The following is a 22,703-nucleotide window of genomic DNA, read 5'->3' on the forward strand; positions in this document are numbered from 1 at the left end:
AAAATTAAATTTCTACATCAATCATTCATAATTATTTCTGTATTTTAGTACATAGGTTGCTCTTCATTTAAGTACCTTGTGATACACGACATTTTTTGTTTTATTATCAGGCGCAAAAACAAACAACGCAGATGGTCTTCCGACCCGTGAACATGCCACGTATAATTGACCATGGGAAAAACATGAATGTTCTAGATTTAAACCACAAACTTTTAAGGATTGGCCTTGTGATTTGTTGATGGTCATGGCAAATGCAAGACGTATCGGAAATTGAAGTCTTTTAAATTCAAACGGCATATCGGTTGGGATCATCGGTATCCTCGGAATGAGAACTTGCTCACCTTTGAATTTTCCTATCATTATCGTAGCGTAAATTACATTGTTCATCAATTTTCTAACCACCAAACGCGTACCGTTGCACAGTTTTGGTTGGTTTATGTTTCGAAGCATGATTACTACGGAGCCAACCTTTAGGCGTAAATTGTGCGGTGGTAAGCCAGGCACGTCCAAAGAGTTTAAAAATTCAATTGGATAGTTGGTGGCTTCATCTTCATTTGTGACGCAGTCAATAGATTTGAATGAATGCATTGTTCCAATGATCTTATTTTGAATTATGTTGTTTAGGTCATCTACATCTTTATTCTTAGCCGCTAAAATTGCTCGCTCACTCATCCATTCATAATTTTTGTAGTTAGAAATAATTTCTGGAAATACATTGTTGATAAGTTCGTCTTTTGATGAGACAAAATTACAGAAATTATTTGGAAATGATATTAATCCGCTCGATTCATCGACAGGTACTTGACCATTACCGATAGTCAGCAATTGCTCCGAGAAATCTTCAGCAGATGTATCATTAAGCAATGCAACTCTCATGTTTGTTGTCAGTTGCAGTTTCTTCACATGGCGCCATAGATTTGACGATTTGAGGCAAGCGTTTATTTCGTCGGCAGCCGTAGATCTTGGAATTACTGGCAGTATTTGGCGGAAATCACCAGAAAGTAAAATCATTGCTCCTCCAAAACATCTCGAGTCATTGCGTAAATCTTTTAATGTTCGGTTAAGTGCTTCTAATGCACGTTTATGCGCCATTGTGCATTCGTCCCAGATGATGATTTTCGATACCGCTAAAACTTTGGCCATTGCTGAGTGTTTTGCAATATTACACGTTGGTTCTTCAATAGTTTGAAGATTTAACGGTAATTTGAATGCTGAATGAGCCGTACGGCATCCTTCTAACAATGTGGCTGCTATTCCAGAAGAAGCAACTGCAACCGCTATGTTAGATCTCGCCCGAACAGTTGCTAAAACTAATGACATGAGGAATGTCTTGCCAGTTCCACCAGGGGCATCTAGGAAATATAAACCACCATTTTCATCATCGATTGCCTTCATTAAAGTATCATAAACTTTCTTTTGTTGGTAATTCAACAGGGGTACATTCGTTTGAACTACTAAATCTAATTCCTGGTGATCATATTCACGTTCCCGTTCCAATTCTCGATTAAATGCGTCATTCATTTCACGATATGGTGCTGGCATTCCTAACCTGATTAATAAATTACCGCACATGAGGTAACACATATCTTCGATCAAGAGTAAAGCACGATTATGTATCTCCTCATTCATCTCAATATCGTGATTTCTGGAACTGACACGAATTTGATGTAAAATATCTTCTGACATATTATCCTTGTATTTGTGCCACAGGTTACATGGGTTTGATGGAAAACATGTCGAAATTATGATAGCGAATAATGTGCGTATCTGACTTGGAGATGCACAGATAATGGCTTCAGCGATTGTCGTATCCCAATGACTATCGTTTTCTAATAACTTCAATTCTTCACATGCAGCACGATATGTTGGGAATATTACACCATTAACAGTTCGTAGTGACTCAAATGACGTTGGCCCACGCACATTTACCAGCAACAACCGCAAATAGAAACATTCATTATTCTTTGGATGAACTGTATACATACGACCAAGAGCATCAGTAGAACGCACATCTGGATACCCAGGAACCGCATCGCCTTGCTTCCGTCTTTGAAAATTCTTCGATGAAGCATTCCAAGTATAATAACGTGGCATCTCCGAGTAAAGCAAAGTTCGTGCAAACTGATCGCTTTGGCAGATTGCAAAAAAACTGGTCAATGTAGTTGCTGGAGGTGTTTCAGCACGTTGCGTAGCATTCGAAGCCGTGAAATATACTCGTTGACCATTCTCCAGATGCACCGCCAAATGCGTAACAGTAGGATGACGTTCGTGAATGGGAAATGCGAATATACGCCAAATCGCTTCATTACAGTTCACATAACGACCAACTTGATAGCGTGAAATTTCATCGTTGGTATTCGAGGATTGCAATCCAAAAACCGCCATATCACTGCCTTTCGTGACATATTTGCAAATATATTTTATGGACTTAACTGAATTGCAGTATTCAACGTTGCAATGTGTCTTGAACGATTTAGAAATAAGTGGCGAATATGGAACAATCCAACTGTTGTCGACAACGAAATCCATTCTTTTCACTTTCGTTGTGACAGTTCGACCGTTGTCATCTGGTGATCGACGCCGATACAGCGGATAACCATCATTGCCAGTGACAGTCTCCGCCGTTAATTTCCGTGGATATCGTTTAGAGCACTTTCCATCGACCATGCAAGGTGATTGGGGATTGATGGCACCACACGGTCCATGAATCATATTAGTAGTAACAACATCATGTAGGTCTGGATCGACTTCATAATCAGGAATCTCAGCACATATGATATCATCTATTTGGTCAGGCTGAATTCTTTCCACTAACCAAATAAGAATGTGTGCGTGCGGCAGGCCTCGCTTTTGCCATTCGATTGAATACATCCAGCATCGAGTATCTCCAAAGACGCGTTGTTTAACAATAAAGTTCATCAGGGACCGAATTTTTTGCCTGAATATACGTGCTGTGATGTCGTGTCTATCACTTGATGTTTGTCCGGGAAGCAGCAATTGAGTAATTTCTATCCATTTTGGATTACAGGTAAAAGTAATAAAGAGATCGGGCCGACCGTAATGACGAACATATGTCATTGCATCTTGTGCATATTCATGCATATGACGTGGACTACCAATGTATGTCGCCGGCAGAATAGTTAATCGACCAATATTAGCTGCATTTCCTTCAGTATTAACTGCATCACGTAAATGGATGTACTCCTCAGAACGCAGTTTGGCTTGGTTCAACCTAATGAATGTTAAACGTTCCGTTTCTATTTTTACATACATGTCAACGCAATACTGCTGAAACAATCGACGAAACCGCAGCAAATAGTTGTCAGCATTTTGACTAATCATCAAACGATATGCGTAATAATTCATTGAGCTAACTTTCTTTGTAGTTTCTTCACCTGAAATTAAAAATTTGATAATTAACCATTTCAAAGGCAAATTTTAAAGGCAAACAATACAGACATTAACCATTTTTTTAATAAGCATTATTTTAAATCAGTGTCTTTCACAAATAAATGAAATAAATTATGATACTGATACTCACCATTCAATGGATTTTTCATTTTAATATTAAAATAATATCCATCTTCTCCTTGCCAAAACATCAGCGGGTATTGCAATTTGTCATATGATCGATGAGTTTCAGATATTTGTTGCAGTTGCCCAGTATCGCGACGTGTAAGCACAATATCGCGTTTTTCCAATTGTTCACCAACAATCAGGATGGCAACTTCGTCTACTGTTGGAGCATTAAATGTCCTTTCGTGTGTTCCAGATGGTCGTTTATCTGCTTTGATAACAACTTTATAGTCATCACTTGGCATGCGCTCTAAAGCACTCTTAAACAACCTGACCAACGCATGATGTTCATGAAGCAGACACTGCAAGTCTTGAAGAATTGCTCGCTTCATTCCTGCATTGATCTCTAGGCGTCGATCAAGTTGTTCTTCCATGTTGCCCATGAAATATATTTGTAAAAATTTATTCTGTGTATCTTCGAAAGGTAGTAATGATCCAATTCGATGATGAATCTGTCCTTGTATCTACAAAATAAAAACCAGACAGTATTAACTGGGTTATAAACACTTTTTTCGGTGGGAGAGTAGAGTTCAGAATTAGCAAATATACTACATAGGTACCAATAGATAAAGTAAGTTATTCTTTAACTACATTCTATATAAGTACAAAAATAAATACCTTAAATGTCGGATTAAATCCCCGTTCTTCGATAATATCTGCCCCAAATGACGTCATCTGGAAACAACCATTGTATTTTTGAGTATTTGCAAGAAAGTGGCGTGATTCTTGTGTTTCGCCACAAAGCAATGAATACAATGGCTCAGGTGGCGGAGTCAACAATGGCAATTTCACTTTACCATTAAGGCAGCATAATCCAGGCGTTTCTCCGGAAAACTTTAATGCACCACAATACTCGCAAACTACGTCCATTTGCCCAATGCAAACGCTAGGATGCAAGCTGTAATCATTGCTGCAATCGTATTGAAACGCTGCTCGATTCAAATCAGCACTTGATAAATATCTTGTTCTGCGTCGCAAATTATCTATTTGTTGACCTCTGTTGTTCGCTCGACGATTCTGCATTGCCAACCGAGCTGTTTCACGGGCTGCTTCACTTTGCTCTCGTGATTGAGAAGCACGAAGTCGAGCCATACTATCGCGGCGCTGTTCACGTGCAATTTCTTGTTCTTCTTCAGTCCTTTCATTTGCAGTATTTCGTATTCTTCTTGCATCACGGCTTTGTCGGGAAAGATTCGATCGTCTTGGTCGCGGCATTATTAATTAAACTTCACTTCACCTAAAAACTTAAATTTTTAACCATACCGAGTTTTATAGTTCACTTCACTGTTTATACGAATGGGCAATTGGGCAATAATGTTAATTATTTATTTAATAGAAATAGTTATATTCAATTCAATTCTTGTTTATGGCTTTTGTCTGTGCCAACTGGGCACAAGGTACTTCGCCAATGTAATAGTTATATTATTGATTTCTTACAAATATCAAATAGTCATCCATACGTCATTACATAGCTGTCATTATACGTCAATTTTGTTATTCCAAGTCTGATTCTTTTTTGTTATACCACGTTTTATAGTGACTGACGTTACATGTCAAGTCACACGGGAATGATGTCGAACGGGATAAAAAGTATCCTATGTCCTTCTCCTGGCTCTAAACTACCTCCCTGCCAATTTTCAGCTAAATCGGTTCAGCCGTTCTTGAGTTATAAGTGAAGTAACTAACACGACTTTCTTTTATATATATAGATTTATTTATTGGAACGCGCGACAGTACGATTGCGTGGTATCGATTTAGCAGAGATACAAATGAGCGACCGTATTGGTTTAGCATCGCTACTTATTTGCGACTGCTTTCAGTAAAAACAGATGCTTGAGGTCGACTGATGTGTTGTATTGTGCGACTGTATAGCGAAAGTATCCATACAAAATCGTGGTTACTTGGGCTAAGGTATGTAACTAGCAACCGCAACGCGACTGAATTACTGTAAAATGTTAACGTTAGCTACCTTCGTGAGTCAATAGTCAGAGTTAAAGTGATCTACACTCATTTTCCTAGAGAAAACTTTCCTGACAGAAAAACCCAACAGAAACAGAACAGAGCAGAATTTTCTGGCTAGACCTGAGGCTTAAACCCTCGAGCTGCTTAAGCTAGATACATAGCCGAATATCCTTATCAGTATTAGCTAATATGCCTTCGGTTAGACCTACATTATACAACGTGTAACAGAATTACGAAATAATATTGAAGGATTCATAAGTATATTTCATAAGGAATCACCCTGTAATAATATGAAATCAAAAGAAGCATATTTATTTTTGCATACAAACGAATTGAAACATTCTAAGTGTTTACTTATGACAACCCTGATTGTCATAAGTAACTTTGTCTGCACCAAATCGTTTTAATATCTTTAAAAAACCTTGAAACTAATTGCAGCGCTACCTAACAGGTCCAGTTTTATTTCCTAACTATATAATCGGCATTAAAAAACGTCTTTCGGCGTTAGTACAGAGTCGCATCTTAAAATTCTTCGGGCACGTCTCCCGGCGTGAGAGTGACTCCATAGGGCGTCTTGTCGTGCAGGGCAAGGTGGAGGGCACTAGAGGTCGAGGAAGGTCACCCATGCGATGGACCGATCAGATTAAGTCTGCTGTGGGTGGCCCTTTGCACGAGTGCACCAGGCTTTCGGCCAGCCGAGAGAAGTGGCGGATGCTCGTGGGGCGTGTGACATCTGCCCTCAAAGACGCTTCATGATGACCACGACCACTCTGCCAAGAGTGTAACGACAAAGAAGAATATAATACGTTATTCGCGGCCCGTCGTAGCCGTACGTTTTATTCCATACCCGTCGCAACTTATAAGCGAAAGGTTTAATTTGGATAATTACAAAAAAGAATTTGCAGGTATATAATGAAACTTAATATTTATATTATTTTGTTTATTTCGCATTTATAATATTAGTAGTATGGTAAGCGTGCATTCGATCAATGTCCCATATGCCTTGCGACTTGCTGTTATCTGTGAAGAGTCTTATGTCCTTTATCTCCGACAATATTTACTAGATCTCCATTAAAATTATACAATACATGCTTGATAGTACACACTTTCAAATAAAATAAGAATTATTAAAATCGGTTCAAATTTAACGGAGCTATGAAGTAAAATTGATGAAAATTTTCATCCCGTTTCGTTTTTATTAATATAATTTTATTTAAATCCGTTAAGTAGTTTTAACGTGATGCCCGGACAGACAGACAGACAAAAATTAAACAAAAATCTGTTTTGGACTCAGTATCGATTATAAAGCATACACCGGTAAAAATTTTCAAACAATATTAAATGTTCATAAATCTTCCAGTTACAGATTTATTATAAATATAGATAAGTAGGTCCAAAATCTTTCAGGACATTTATAAAAGCGTTAACCCCACAAACATAACTACAAGTATTATAATGAAAGTAGTTAACTAAACACAGTTTAGTTCGTATCGATACAAAGTTCCCCATTGTTATCGATTTCAACATATACAACAATTAGTATCGATTACAAAATCGATTTGAATAACAAATGAAAATAGAGTGGGGATACGTGATACCTAGGTAAATCAAAGTTTTTATTTGTGTAAAATGTATTGTAATTATCACACTAAAACACTTACAACAACTTAAAAACTTAAAAACTTAAACACTTACAAGTAAAAGAAGCAGTTTTACGCGACTTCCCCGCGATTGGATTTCTAAAAATCTCGTGAGAACTATTTTTGTTCCCGGTTTAAAAACTATTCTATATCAAAAATATATTACGCTAGTGGCTTCCCACTATTCCTGTTATTTTTTTTTTTTTTATAAAGAAATTGTGTGTGTCTCTTGGATTCAAAATATTTAATATTGGGTGGCGTATATCTATTTAATTCAGAGCAAAAGCAAGGATTCTAAAGGAAAATCCTTATCCGGTAAATTATAGCATCAAAATACATATTTTTATTAAAGTTCGTCAAACGAAATTATAAAACAGACCATAAAAAATCCTTTTTCAATTTATGAGTCAATTGTTATAATGCCAAATAAAACACCTTCAATATGGAAAACCTAACAATATAAAATGTGTACAATAAAGATCCCAAAAGTATTTTGTTATGTGTTATACATAAAAAAATTCAGTTAAATTTCAAGAGTGTAGGTACGATAAAAAACCCAATCATAGTGTTAAGCGAAATATAAAAGTAATAAGCGAATTATAAAAAATCACAATACCTAATGTCATTTTTGGTAAAGTTCGTCGACCAACAATTTTGAATCACAGATAAAATATATTCGTAAATGGGACCTACAATTTAGCAATAAATTATTTTAACTTTAAAACATAAAACTTTATGAAATGTCACAAGTATTAACCGTTTTGTCCACGGACTGTGTGTGTATGTGTGATCTAGGTAAACTCTTTTTTTATTTTTATAAATAGAAACATTGCATAAGCTTATAAGTATTTATCTTAAATACTAAAAGCGATATATTTGAAATTATTATATAAGTAATATTTATAATAAATTTTATTGAAATTCTACACAAAAATTTTTACACAGTTATAAATAGAACACTGAAGAGCAACGTAGGGCACTTTTTAGCCTAGAAAAATAAACTAAACCTTAAACCAGAAATTTCACACGGGGAAGTCGCATACATCCGCTAGTATTTACTAATGTTTGGTTGAATTCGTCACAGCTCGTTTTTTATTAATACTAATAAAAATACTTACCGGAGTAATTTTATTATAAAGAAAAATACATACAATAAAACACATGAAAAACGACGCAATAGGACCAAGTATAAAACCTAAAAAAATTACCATTTGAAATTCAAAAATTTCATACTAACGCCATTTTTGGTCGAGTTCGTCGACCCAAGAGGCAAGGTCGGAGCGCGGGCATCGACTCCTTTTTACATGTGTGAGTGCTGACTGTGCCTCTTTACGGTGTAATTGAAGCTTTATTTGTAGGGATTAGGGTTCAAATCGCTTTGTGATGTACCGCCAGATGGTGCGGTGATCCCGTGAACGTCCTATCCAGCGGTATCCATCTTTGGTAGTATACGGGATAGGTACTAGATAGACGTTTTTTCTAAAGTAGGTAGGTACGACTATTGCGTAATTTTACCAGTTACAGGGTTAAAAATAGCAAAGTTTTATTCGTTATGGGTTAAGATTAAGATTTTAACTCTTTTACTACTAAAGTATTGTATAAGATGACACTAATATTTCAACGGTCCCGTTAGTAGGTTAGCTTGTCTACAGATCACGAAAACTTGGATTCAATTTCAGAATTTTCCCGTCTCAGTAGGTACGTACCTACAAGCTCGTATTTAGGAAAGTTGTGTTGTATACTTACGTGCCTTGGAGAGTATGTTGAGCCGTCAGTTCTGGTTAACTATTACATGTGTTAAAACCCTCCAATCTTCTTTGGAGCAGCGTTCTGGGTCTAAGATCTGTATCACCCTGTGTCTGTTTATGCCCAGCTGTGGGCATACGCTTAGAATGAGTATGAACATTTTATTCATCATAATCATAATAACCTAAAGGCCCAATTTTCCACTCTGTTGTACGTCGCGTCGTGTAAAGAACGAGTTAATCTTTTTTAATATTAATAATTCGAATTTAATTGTTTCTACAATTTAAATTGATGTTATAATTAATATATTCATTTACTAATAGATAGAGACACGTGTAAAGACAAATTATTTAGGTATCTACTCGAATGTAAATATCTAGAATAGGCTCACGGAAAAGAAAAGGCTGCGGTAGAAAAGGTATGTTTTAAGAAAAGACAAGTATATCTTTTGATTTTTCTATAGATGGCAACGTTTATTCGGCAAGTTAAGTAAGTTGGTTAGCACTGGTTAAATTACCTTTTAAATGTCACGTTACTTTTATGGATTAATTATAAAATTTTGTATAAGTCACGTCACGTGAAAAGACCTTTGACGTTTTATTACGCAGTGGACTAGTAATCAAATTTTATTTAGGAATAACAGTTTTCAGCATTGAGTGTGTATCATTAGTGCGTTTCTTCCAGATGCAGCGCTAACACTAAAACTTAGTTCAGTACTTAGTTGAATGCTAGGCTCTTGAGCACACGTAATCGGTAAACTTTTGATTATTTAAATCGACGTTTAAAGTAATTAATTGGCGGAGGCTTATGTTTATAGCTACAAAATACATAATTAGCCTCTTATTGTAAAATTAGTCTATGGGGCAGATTGATGCTCAAAGTTTCTTCACTTTACTCCTTTTTTGTGTGCTGCGACTGTGATGCATTCTATTACCATCCTTGTTCCCTGCGTGTACCACACTAACGCAGGAGAAACAATTTTAATCCCCACCGCCGGGATATCTGGTTCTACACCCTTAAAACAAGGATAATTTCTATCACGCACTTGAAACTTTTGAACAGTCTTCCATTTTCGTCCCCTTTAATTAAAACTAGGCGACCCACTTGCTCGTTATTTATATTAAAAATATATCTTTTTATGTGTCGCGATCCATACCTATAGTTCTAAAACAGAATATTTCGGTATTTCCTAACATCAACAGTTTACCTCTGTTCAAAGCTATTCGCCGGTCATAACTTACGTAACAAAGGGCTTTTGTTTTAGTTCTGAATTGTTTTACACATAAAAAACGCAAATTTAATTTGTCACGCCTTTCTAATTAACATTGTCATTTGTTTTGAAACAAGCGGTTTCCTCTTCTAACCAAGTCGCATAGATTGTTACTGATACTTTTGGAATTTGGCGGGTTGACCTCATTTGTTTATCTGTCGAAGGTTTATCCAAAGTTCTGTGTATGTCACAACGTATACAATTTTACAACTTCCCGCTGAGTTTTAGTTTGGAATTTTAACCTTGGTTAAGATTTAAGAAGCGCGTCGCAATGCAAGTTACTTACGAGACCGGCAAAGTGACGTCTCGCGTACCGTTGGTTCCGTACAAACTAGTACTACAGTATATATATTTGCTTATATATTTACTGTGCTAGTACGTACGTCAATCGTTCGTTCATCACGGGAAGGTAACATAACTTTGCCGTTGGAAAACTGTTGTCCTATGCATCAACCGCAATATCAAAATGTGATCGCAAAACAAAATATTATTTTATTGACTTTATTTTTGTTATAAGATATTGCTGATTGCCTTTCATGATTCTAGGTCAACGTAATGAAGGTTCCCTATAGGTTCAAATTACATTGCAAATTTATGGAAATTTATCATGTGAAACTTTTTATTTTGATTCCTCACCATTCGAGGGGATTTTTTTAATTGATTGATTAAATAAAAAGATTAATAAGAATGAATACTATTTTAACTTTTATTGGTATATACACTAAAGGGCGAAATAACAGCAAATATAAATAATGTGAGAAAAAACTGGGCAATGATTTTTTACCTGGTGTTCTCAAGTAAGTTAGATTACCTAATTAATTTTCCAAAAAAAACATTAACCCATTATTGTAATCAAATTAAGTCAGTAAAGGTCATTACTCTGCAATACCCATTACATAGTAGATTGAAACGTGGTCATTCCCGCTCAGAAAGAGACGCAAGACATGCACACGGTCAGCTGATCGTGACGTCACAGGTCACCGACCCCACTCCGAGCCGTAGCACGTTCGATGACGTCACTGGGGATGGAATTCGGGCGGGGCTTACGGTTCCAATTTTAAATTATGCAACAGATAATTTCACGTTAATATGTCAATGACAACGCGAGCAGCTTTTTTACTGCCGAAGGCTGAATTTTATACAGCCTATTTAGGTAGTTTGTAGTATTAAGTATAAAAGGTAGGTAGGTAGCTTTTCTTTCATAATATAAGTTTTTGCGATAATGTGAAAATTTGCGACAGTTACTTCTTACTCGTCATATGTGCACAGGTCTTATTTTTTATAACCTATATTTTTGCGAGTATTTTATTATAAAGTCAATTGTTGTCGACAAGGTCACAGTTTATAATAAAGCCTTTCGTTTTTTTTCAAGCGCTTCTTTATTGAGGAACTATGCTGACAGTTCCCAGGGCGCCTTTAATGCCTTTTTATATAAAGTCAACTCGTTTTCAACTTTTTTGAAAAGTTACTGAATCAGGCAGTTGAGCTCTTTGCAAAAGTCGCACGACAGTTACTACCTAATCTATATTGTATTGAGCTATAACTGCGCCCGTAGCTTTTCATCGGAGACTATCTTCATTTACAAAAAGAGCTCTGTCTTTGGCCTCATTACTTCGTCGCGTTTCTTTCATCATCGCAGCAAAGGTGCTGCGTCGATGCTTCATCGTTTTCCGCTTATTTTAAATGAAATGCCATATTAAAGCGTTGTGTATTATACTAATAAGGCATCGCCCTAACTTTGGTTTTATTCGGAAAAACTCACTCTCGTCTGATTTTCAACCAAAGATGACGCAGGCATATCTTCAAAAAATCTCATTCAGACAAATTTTCGCACGCGCCATAAAATAACGTAATACCTAATCAATACGCACACATGTATAACAGTTAGTAACCTCTTATCAATACAATACAAAACACACCCACATGCCTACGTCACAGGTCATCAGCCTCAGGCCAAATCCGAGCTTCGAATTTGAATTTTAATCTAACGGACTTGTATTTCACTCTGAGATTTATGCAAAAAACAACTTTACTGCCACAGTTATAAGAACGAGGTGAGTAAGTGCTGTGGAATTTGATAGGGTTGTTACGTTTTTTAAACGATTTAGTTGGCTTGACCTGTATGAATGTGTATTGGTATCTTTATTCTAGTTTGGAATTTTACACACAAACGAGTTTTTGACATAGAATACTTTTGTGTGTGTTTATTTTATTTCAACAAAATATATCTGATCTAGACTGTGAATATTGTCATTTATTTTAAATGATGTAACTGTTTTAATTTTTTTTAATTATTCTATGAACCTAAATAGGAAGCTACAAGTTACCACACTTACAATAACGTTTATCTTACCCCCGAATTCTTCTCTGAATTTACTATTGTCGTAGTATATTTATTTGTTATTTTTATATTTAATTTTAGTGAACCTCTAGTCTATTATAAGGAGCTTAGTATGGTTTTTGCTTAGAGCACGAGATCAACATTTTGTAATGAGTGTTTATTATATCAACTCTACACCTTGACTTAAATCTCTTTGGTGCCAACCCTAGCTGAATATCACGGGTGAACGCCCTCGAATGTCCGAACTAAACGTATAACAACTCTTAAGTTTGTCTATCAAGTATTTAATACACAACTCTTATTCTTATGTAGCTTAAGGGTCAATTTGCAAAAGCAATTAGTTTACGAACTGACAAAAAATTCGGTATCGTCCTTTGGCATCGAAATTCGAATAAATGTTTGCTTCTCAGAATAGTTTTTATTCGATGATTTTTCAGGTTCTAGAACTGCTTGTGTGATAAAAGTGTAAGAGGAAAAAAAACTACAAGGATCATCCCTAAACTTACATTTTTCAGGCCGCGTTCTTTATCCAAAAGTTTTTGTACCGTACACATCTTCAATTTTTTGCGATCTACCGCGTTACATTGCCAATCCGTTGCCTAACTTTAAAGGTTGTGACGTCAAATAGCACACTTGGCCAGAATTGAGTTATCAAATGCTACAAATATTTTTAATTGGGTATTTTCTTACTTTAGCGTTTTCGCAAACAGATAAAAATAAAGCCGCTTTTGCATGCCTACCGTAAATCGTTGCTACTTTATTTTATTTATATTATGAAGTTAGTGAGCATTAAATGTCTTTTAAATGTTTATCGTTATATCTTGAAAAATTGCAGACTTCAAAACGAACTTCCTACGCCTGTTTAACCTTCTTTTAAGGATGAGATTTAAAAAAATACCTTAGTGGTGTTTAGTGCTCAAAAATATTCTGTGGGAATTGAAAATGTTAACAAAGTCAAAAATATCTTTTTGCAAGTACGATAGATGGCACTTTTGATGCGTACACAAAAAAAGTGTTGTTATAAATATATATATATTTTTAGATGCCTTGATGTTTTTTTAGATAGAAGATACAGAAAATACAACCTTGGAACTGTAATTTTCATTCGTATACGTGTAAGTATCAACATTACCCAGAGGCAATATTAAAAGTAAAAAATAAATATTAAGAGTTTGAGATTAAATAGACCCGTACCTAGAATTTTAGAAAAATACGTCATTCAGCCGCCATTTTGAAATGATGTAAGGACTCTAACGATCCGAATCTCAATCATACATCAAAATCAGTTCAGGCATTTAAAAGTCACGGCTGAATAAAGTACTTTGCATACGCACATGAAACCTATAATATTACCTACACAAATGTTTGGGCAGTCTTAAACACACCCTTACATCCTAGAGCTAAGATATTTTTATGATTATCGCAATAAAATAAAGTTAAACGCAAAGAAATTATATTTCGGGGTTTTTATAGCGGTGTTTACATCGATCGTGTAGGCACGAGTGGGATTATATTTAGTTTTGGCGGAGGATCAGCTGACGTGGATAATGAGGTCATTGAACTCAATGTTAAACTGTCTCCTACAGAATGAATGTTACGCTTAAATTGCTTAAACTGCGACAGCCAGACAAATCTGAATGCGCGATTTTACCGCATAAAGTTGATTTCATGAATTAACCTAATGAAACATTCAGTGGCTGCCTCTTAGCCCAATTACCTAAGAAATGGCTAAGCAGTTGTGCTTAGCCATTGCTTAGGCAAATAGTCTGTAACTGCTGAGCCAATACCTTAACAACTTCCTAAATACAAACCACAATTATAAAATGTCTCAGCCACCGCTGAGCCATTGTGCGTGTGTAGTAAAAATCAAGTACGAAATAAAGCAAGAAAGGCTCAGGTTTGGTGTTCTTTGTATGAATATCATGGACTTCCGAAAAGTAACTCCTTATTATACAATTTTGTACCTATGTGAGTAGCATAATTAAGCTACATAGCAAACTGCTAACTTACTAATATAACTCATGTACCATTAAACCAAACATGTCAGCTGGTTAAAGATACATAATTTAATTTTGGAACCACCCATGTTTGATTTAAACTGGGTCTTTTTGGTGTCGCAACGCCAAGGCAGTAAATGATGCGTCGAGGCAAGGACGTTCGCTCGTGTTGTAACAAGAGATGAATACACGATTATAAACAACCCAATGTGTGGAAAAGACAACGTGGACTTAAAGAGTTAAAAACAGCTGGCTTTTGTGTTATTATTTGTGTATCCCTTGAAAAAACCCCAAATCGAAGTTTGAACAACACAACAATTGGCGACAATTAGATTTTTTTCCATGGCTTGAGGATGAGGTGAGAATTGGGTACAAAAATAGATTGACATAGACAGACAGTAATATTAAAATAAGCTACTTTAACCTTTTTAACCTTAACTTTATTTTACTATGTGTATTTCAGAAGCAAAAGTAGCTTATATGTGTTAATTCAAATCAACCTCGCGTAACTTCCATAAAAGATGGTTAACTGAGACCTGAGACTACACAGGTGAGAATTTCAAGACAGAAAAACCAGATATGTACATTATTTTGAGTGCGACCCGGGAATCGAATCCATTACCGAAGCATGACATTTTGTTTGGAATAACGCTTCTACAATACGCTTTAATGATGTTATGACTTTAGACACTAGTAACGTATACGTAGATATACATATAACTAACTATTGCCACATTCAGTAACAATGACCCAATATCGTCCAGTGCGGTTATCGCGATTGAAAATGAACGTAATAGGTAGGTGACGCGGTCGTGACGTCACGGGGGCATTGCACTTTGCATTTCCATCCATACCAATATTACAGAACACAAAAATGACTAATTAGGTATGCAAAGGAGGTCTTATCTCTACTGCGATCTCTCCCAGACAACCTTTGGTAAGAGGTAAGAGTATGTATTTGATAATTAAACTGGTTTTGGTTTTTTAAAATTGCCACTGAATTTACTGGGAGTAAAAATTAAAGTTGGGGTAAAGAACTTATAGGTTAGAATTCATTCCTGAAGAGCTAAGTGAACGATGTCTGGCTAAGGGCAAAAGTCGGTTTGTGTATAATTTAGAGCATGTCTTAAATACACGAGACATATGCTACGTCACATGACAGGTCAATAACCTTTTCATATGACAAAAACATTACAGTGAATGACTGGTTATCACTTATCAGACATCGTTTTTTTGTTACTTAATTATGACTTTCGTCTGTAATTCAAAACATACTTTATAATAGGTCCTTTGGAATTAGGTCGGTCCTTTTGAAGTCTGTCTTTTGTAGGTTTTTTTGTTATAAATTACTTAATAACCTGAAATGGAGAACATCTAAAAAAATATTACTTATTTAATTTGATTTTTAATCATCAAATATTTAAGTTGTAATCTAAAATCTACAGACAGCTTTGAAACGATTCCATTTACATTTTATTTAAAAAGATGAATCCACTGTTATCATTTAATTTAGCATTTCTGTCATTTTAAAATACAAATAAAAACTATACCTATAATATATTATGGGAACGAATGAATCAATAATGCAAATAGTCCAATATATACAAGAATACAATGAAATTACGTTCAATGCATTCTATCAATGGACCTAAAGCTACGGACGTTCGTAAAACGATTGAGTAACACCGCAACGCAAGTCAAAGTGCAAACTGTGTCAAGTGCGTTCACCCCACGAATCTCGCACGTGCATTCCACATTCGAATTTGGAACGCTACAAGCTCATTACGATGCATTTAAAAATGAATTCTATGTTAAATTGTATTAAGATTTAATTTTGTACTGAATATTTGTATTGGTTATGTATTATAAGAAGATCAAAAGCATTTGTTCCATTAAAAAACCCATTCCATTTAAGAGTAGCGCAATGAGTTTAAAAAAAATTACTTCCTTTTAAGGTAAGGCTGCCTGCATATTTCTCAATACAAACGTTTAATCGGACGATTACACTTTGTATCTTTAATATCTTTCTAGATCCTAAACTACATATCGGTTTGTCACATCATTGTGTAAAAGTAACCAGACTGCCTATTAAAATCATATTTAAACTTCTCATGCTAATACAGTTTTTATTTATATGCTAGGTGTAAGCGATATAAAACTTATTTTGTTATTCAGTGCATAAAACTATTACATTTAAAGTAGAACTTCATTCAATTCCAATATCACGGTTGATATTTGCTTTACGTGAACAGGGTATTTTAAATAATATAATCGTACACGTGAAGTTACTATTCATACTATTTAAATTAAAAAAGTATTCAATTTTATTATATAATAGTAGATTGTACAACAGGTGCATAAAATTAGAAATCAGAAGCTCCGCAATAGAAGTGAAAAATCAGTGTAAAACTCGCTCACAATATAGCTTGATTTATGTACTTGTACTATAAAGACAAATAATATTTTAATTTCAATGTTATGCGACTATTATCCTATTTTTCTTTAATGCAGCAGCAACTTGCGCTAATTAAGATATTCTATTTTATTTTATTCTTTAATCTTCAGATGTAAATAACATAGCATCACGCAAACCCATGCTAACAAGAGAAACTGGTACAAAAGTAACTTGCAAGATTTGACCTAAACGTTGACCTGAAAAACTTGTTTTTAACCCCCAATGCAAAGAGGGTGAACGTGTTTCTTAACAAAAAAGCTGCTTTAACACTTTGTCTGGCTTGTTTCTGTGTACCGTCGCGTCGTAATGTACGATTCGTAACTTTCTAAGAGATGGCCCATGTTTTGACCTCCCTGGCCTATTGGTGAGTACTGTCTTATCGCGTCTTATGCAATCATAAAACCGCAGCCGGGGTCCTCGGTTCGATTCACCGCAGGAGCAATTTGGGTGTTTAAAATGTCTTAATTTTTCAGGTCTATTCTAGGAGTAGGCTTTGGCCGTAGTTACTAGTAGGTACTACCTTACAGAAATAGATGTGCCACCAAGCAATTTAGCATTCCGATATGATGCCTTGAAGAAGCCGATAGGGGTATGTTACAGGTTGATTCTTGACAAAATTAATTATAATTAGACGTGAAAGAAGCGGTGGTAAGTGATAACCAAGTAGGTAGAACTACGGCCTCTCTATTTGGTAAAGAAACTTTGATCAATACATTTTATCTGCCTTAACGGTGTAGGCAAGCATCGTGGGGAAACGTGCGTGCCTGAGAGATCTCCATATCGTTCGTAGTGGTGCGTAAAATCTGCACTAGGCTACGGCCTACACCCTTCTCGGAGAAGGGACTCGTGCCCTGTAGTGGGCCGTTAATGGGTTGATAATGGCGATGACGTGAACTAGTAAATTGTCATTTTAACCCAGATTTGCGACCAATTAACACGAATTGCGGACAAAGGAAAACTGTTTGGAAAAATCTGGGGCACATTAGCGATTTGAGAGCATACTTAATGAGTAACTTAAACTAATTGTCAATTTTAGTTTTTAGGACAACTGATTTATGTAGGACATCTAATCGCCAGCCTATGAAAGGGGTATTTATGGTTGCGCTATTTGCACACTTCGAAAGCTGTTACCGGCTTATTCCGAAAGGCAGCGCCAGCTTCTTAAAAAACTCTGCTAGAACTGTACACCTCCAGTGTATATTGGTGCGGCCAATTCATAAGACTGACTGCTCTAAAATTAAATTTTTTTGAGGTTCTGAGTTCGATTCCCAGATCAGTCCATTCATTTTACATAAGAACGAAGTTAGAAAATTGTTAAGTATCATCGGTCCCGGTTGTTATAACTATTTATCAACTGAAAGCTAATAATAGTAGTTGTAGCTCACCAATCATCAATAGAAAAGCGTGGTGGTCTAAAAAGGTAAGTTCTCCTATGAGAATGAAAGCTTGTCCCGAGCACTGGAACACATATAGGCTGATATAATTATGATGATATGAAATAGGTACTTTATTTGGTTTAGACAGCACAATGGCGCAGTAGGCAGCGACCCTGCTTTCTGAGTCCAAGACCAGGGGTTTGATTTCCACAACTGGAAAATATTTGTGTGATGAACATTAATGTTTTTTATTTCCAGCTTGGTGTTTATCTGTATATTGTATTTTTGAAGTTATACTTCTTTTGGCGCGTTAGGGAAATATGATGAGAATAAATTTTTGTGATGCGCGCGCACAGCGTAACAAAAAATCGACACCCTGAAGTTAGCTTCAATTGACAAAGTCTACGTGCTCATTCCGGTGATTTAATTGATTCAATTATACAAAAATTTCAATTTTGATTTAAACTTTGTTGTCTGATAATGATTCTATTAGTATTCCAAATTAAATTACGTTTACTATGTCCATATTTAAATAAACTTTATTTAACTACATAATGCGTTATAATAAAACTTTCAATTTATTAAATACCTTTTTTTTAAGGTATGTCAGTGTCGTTTTTTCTACAAACGTAGATTAAGGCGAAAGATAAAATTTTTGAAAAGATTTTTATCTTGTTATGCCAAAGAAGTATAAGTTCTAATGCGTGTAATTAAGTACACACACGGTTTCGTTTTAATAATTTTAGCTTTCTTAGTACCCATATCACAAGCTATGCTTACTTTGGGGCTATATAGGCCATCTAGCCATTATTATCGTAGTATATTTATTTATATCTACATGAAATGCAGTTTTAATTTAAGATGAATACTTTTAAAAACCACATCATAATTATATTTAAATAAAATAATGAGACATAACTTACGCATATTATAAGGAACATTAGTGATAATAACACAAACAGACTGGTAAACAAACAGTGGTTATTGATAGCAAGAACTTTGGATTTATTAAATTGACGTAAAGGCAAATAAAAAAATCAGGTGATCCTAATAGTATCAATACTTGCCACACTGGCTTTTGCCCGTGGCTTCTTTTCCGTTAAATGTTTGCTTTAATCGACCGACGTTTCGAAGGTATTTTTTTATCCCGCGGTATGGTATGTGCCCATTATATCTACCATGGAATACGTGTATGCAAAATTTTATAAAAATCGGTCGAATAGTTAAAAAGAAATACAATTCGGACCAAATCATTATTTGCGGCAAAAGCTAGTTAAGTATTAGGTCCATTACATAACACCAGCTGTGTCGAAGCATTATTGATTTGGCTTCTAGCTTTCAAACTACATCTCAGGGATAAACCTTTTAATGGTCTCTTACGTTTTATTATATCTACTTGCATTGTAATATTTTAGACTTACGACGTCGTATTTAAAAAGCCTAACCTTTTTTTCCATTCCACTAGAAATTGTTAAGCCATGATGCATCGATGTAAGATAGAGGCGGAAAAAAGACTAAAGCAAAATTCAAATTATAAATCCTCAAATTGCCCCCACCAGACATCGAATCAATCAATTTTATTTATTTCCTGATACAGGAGAAAAGGTTTTACAGAAATGTAAATGAAAAATATGTAGATCTTAACTGCACCATGCCAATTTGGCACGCAAATTTTTTCAGGGTAATAATCGAACTAGGGACCTCCCACTTATAAGATCACAGCACTTACCACTGCTTTAGGGAGGTCGATAAAAATCTTGCGTCCAAAATAACTTATGTTCATTCTTCAGTCATTCCGTTCAAAACGTTTTTTAGAAACGAGAGTTAAAACTTTGTAATGATTTTGGTATTTTTTTAAAACGAAGATAGGATAGGATCTTCATTTAAAGATTAAAATTCATCAACCAGAAGTACAAGATGGCAACTTAAATAGTATTTCATAACCTTATTAAATATAAGCAGTAGCTTCAATAAAAGTTTCAAATTATTTGTAGGTTTGGCCAATTTTAGTTTATAATATAGTAAGTAAGATAATTGTTATTGTTGTAGCTATGAATTTTTATCTGAATTAAACGTTATTATTATTATTATAATAAATCTAAAACAACTAACAATAAAGTCAATTTTTGAAAAAGAAATTAAATTAAAAAACACTGACATTTACCTCTGATAGAGTTGGCTGCTTTCTTATCCATGAACATCCCGGATATCGCTGAGCTGAACATCCCCTCACTGCTTCCTGGAGGTGGAGACGTACTATCGGCCACTGATCCCGATGTTATATCCATGCCCATTTGGTTATGCATCACCCCCTGTACGTCGTGGGGTTCTCGCTTTAACTGCATTCCATGGGGCAAACCTTGGCCTTGGTGCAGCATTGTAGAGGCCGAGGAATGACCCCCATGCTGATCGGGGGGCCACTGGGACCCGAACAGCTCGTGAAACTGATTATTATTCATCATCACTCCGTGGTTTTTTACCAAACTTTTTAAGTTATCGAATTATTTTGAAAACGCACGAATCGTATTCGCATTGCGCCTCGCACTATCTATTTGGTGTTCCTGCTTTCTTTTTTTGATATATTTTTATTATTTTTTTTTAATTTGAATCGACTTGGTCGGCTAAGGCAACTTCTTTTTCAACCATAAGCAATTTTCTTCGAAAAAAGCTTTATGGCACTTCTACTTCGTATGTCTTTGCTTATTATTTTTTTCAACTATGTTGACGATAAAGCACCACTGTTGTTTTTTTTAACTGATATATATATTCCGGCCTAGCGGCGATGTAAGATTTCTTTTCGCGAAGTTTATTTCTGGTATTAACTTTTTGAAAAGTAACAAGTTTTTTGGCATTTTGTCGACGCCGTGGTTTCTGTTGTTCCTTCTCTTTTATAAAACTCTTAAATAAACATTCTACTAAGGCACTGTTTTATTTATTGTATTTTATTATTTTAATTTTGTTATTTATACACTTGATCCCGTATACTGTGGTTTTAGATTTCCGAACACAGAAAAAAAAATCAAAATCTGTAAAAAGAAAACCGAAGCAGAAGGAGGAGTTTAAGAGAATTTTAAACGGGCTCAAAATTCTAGCATTCCATATAATTCAAAAGCGATCACAGATTTTAGCTTATCGAACTGCGTTCAATTATCTAAAATCACATTAATTATTTTATTAATCGGGTTACGTCGAACGCGTGTAGTAATTTCGAGTTTTAGGATCGGTCGATAGCACAGCGTTCCATTTTTAAATCAATCCTTGGTCACTTGCACTGTTTCGAAGGCACTTTCACTTTTATTTAATTAAAGAACAATAAAAGGATGCGTTCACCTCACTTTTCTGTAAAGGGAAAATTTGTACGTGTTTTTTGTACTATAGGTTGTTCACAACTCGACTACGCGACTGCGACTGGCAGGTCTTGAGATGTCGACGCCAGGGCGGCCGGTGACTGACTGACGCATTGACGAATCTTTGGGCCGGGCTCACGAAAAATTATATATTTTTTTCTGAGCCGAATAATCAACTTAGCTAGCGATACCCCGTAGTTCAGTCGCCCCAACGCCCCGACCGTTTAAAGAGATGAGCGAAATTTTCTTCTCCAACTGGCGAATGAACGGAAAACGAGCTTCACCACGTTAAAGTACAAGCAATAAAGGTCCGAAAACTGTGATTAGGCCTAGGGAAATATTTGCAGGGTGGTGAGTAATTAAGATATAAAATGGCCTAGCCGTTGGCTGATGTGTACGCGGTATCGATGTGTGCGTGTCGGTCGCGGCGCGCGCACACACAGACGCGTCGGCGTCACGTCGTGTCGTTGACCCCGGGACCCAAACAAAGTAGATTTCGGTGAAATGCTGTTGAACTCTATTTTGAATGTGGAATCTGAAGCTGCATTTTTTTGGCGAATCGATTTTTGACATTTTAACCGACTTTTAATCGACTTCCATAAAGAAAATAGGTATTACATGTATTTACAGGTGTTCTTTTTAAATGTAAGGAAGTTTTTGGGAAAAATTTAGTAGATTGTTTGTACGTTGTTGTATCATATCAAATTAAAATTCAAGCTTCATTTATTTAAAGTAGGCCTAGTTTATAAGCACTTTTGAAACGCATTTTTAATAAAACTAGGCTTCTTACCATATATATATAGTATGAGCGTATTTCGTCGACAGCAAACCCAAAAAAAAAACCTCCTTCAGAAACATTCTCTTATTTTGAACACGTGTCTTGTACACGAGTTCAAAATAAGAGATCATGTATAATCATGTGTTTTTTTTAATAATCCTTTACGTGCTTAGTTAAATACACTATGCGGTGTTGTCCTGCGCGGTCGCTGACCC

At 35.5% G+C, this 22,703-nt stretch overlaps 1 protein-coding gene across 14 annotated transcripts in view; it reads right to left on the reverse strand.

Annotated features, from left to right (window-relative positions):
- LOC120624995 (probable nuclear hormone receptor HR3) overlaps window positions 1–22,703 on the reverse strand; it is a 125,751-nt gene that overhangs the window by 21,700 nt on the left and 81,348 nt on the right. For 2 of the 14 annotated variants that reach the window (XM_039891902.1, XM_039891897.1), the window contains exon 1: window positions 20,528–21,800. The exons of 5 other annotated variants lie outside the window; for them this stretch is intronic. In XM_039891902.1, coding sequence (XP_039747836.1) covers window positions 20,528–20,825 — 298 coding nt within the window. In that variant the 5' untranslated portion in view covers window positions 20,826–21,800. Of the gene's footprint in view, window positions 1–20,521; window positions 21,809–22,703 lie in introns of those variants that run through there. 7 more of the 14 variants (XM_039891895.1, XM_039891893.1, XM_039891892.1 and 4 more) reach the window with 7 other exon arrangements.

Source organism: Pararge aegeria, chromosome 7 (assembly GCF_905163445.1).
Source record: "Pararge aegeria chromosome 7, ilParAegt1.1, whole genome shotgun sequence".
NCBI lineage: Eukaryota > Metazoa > Arthropoda > Insecta > Lepidoptera > Nymphalidae > Pararge > Pararge aegeria.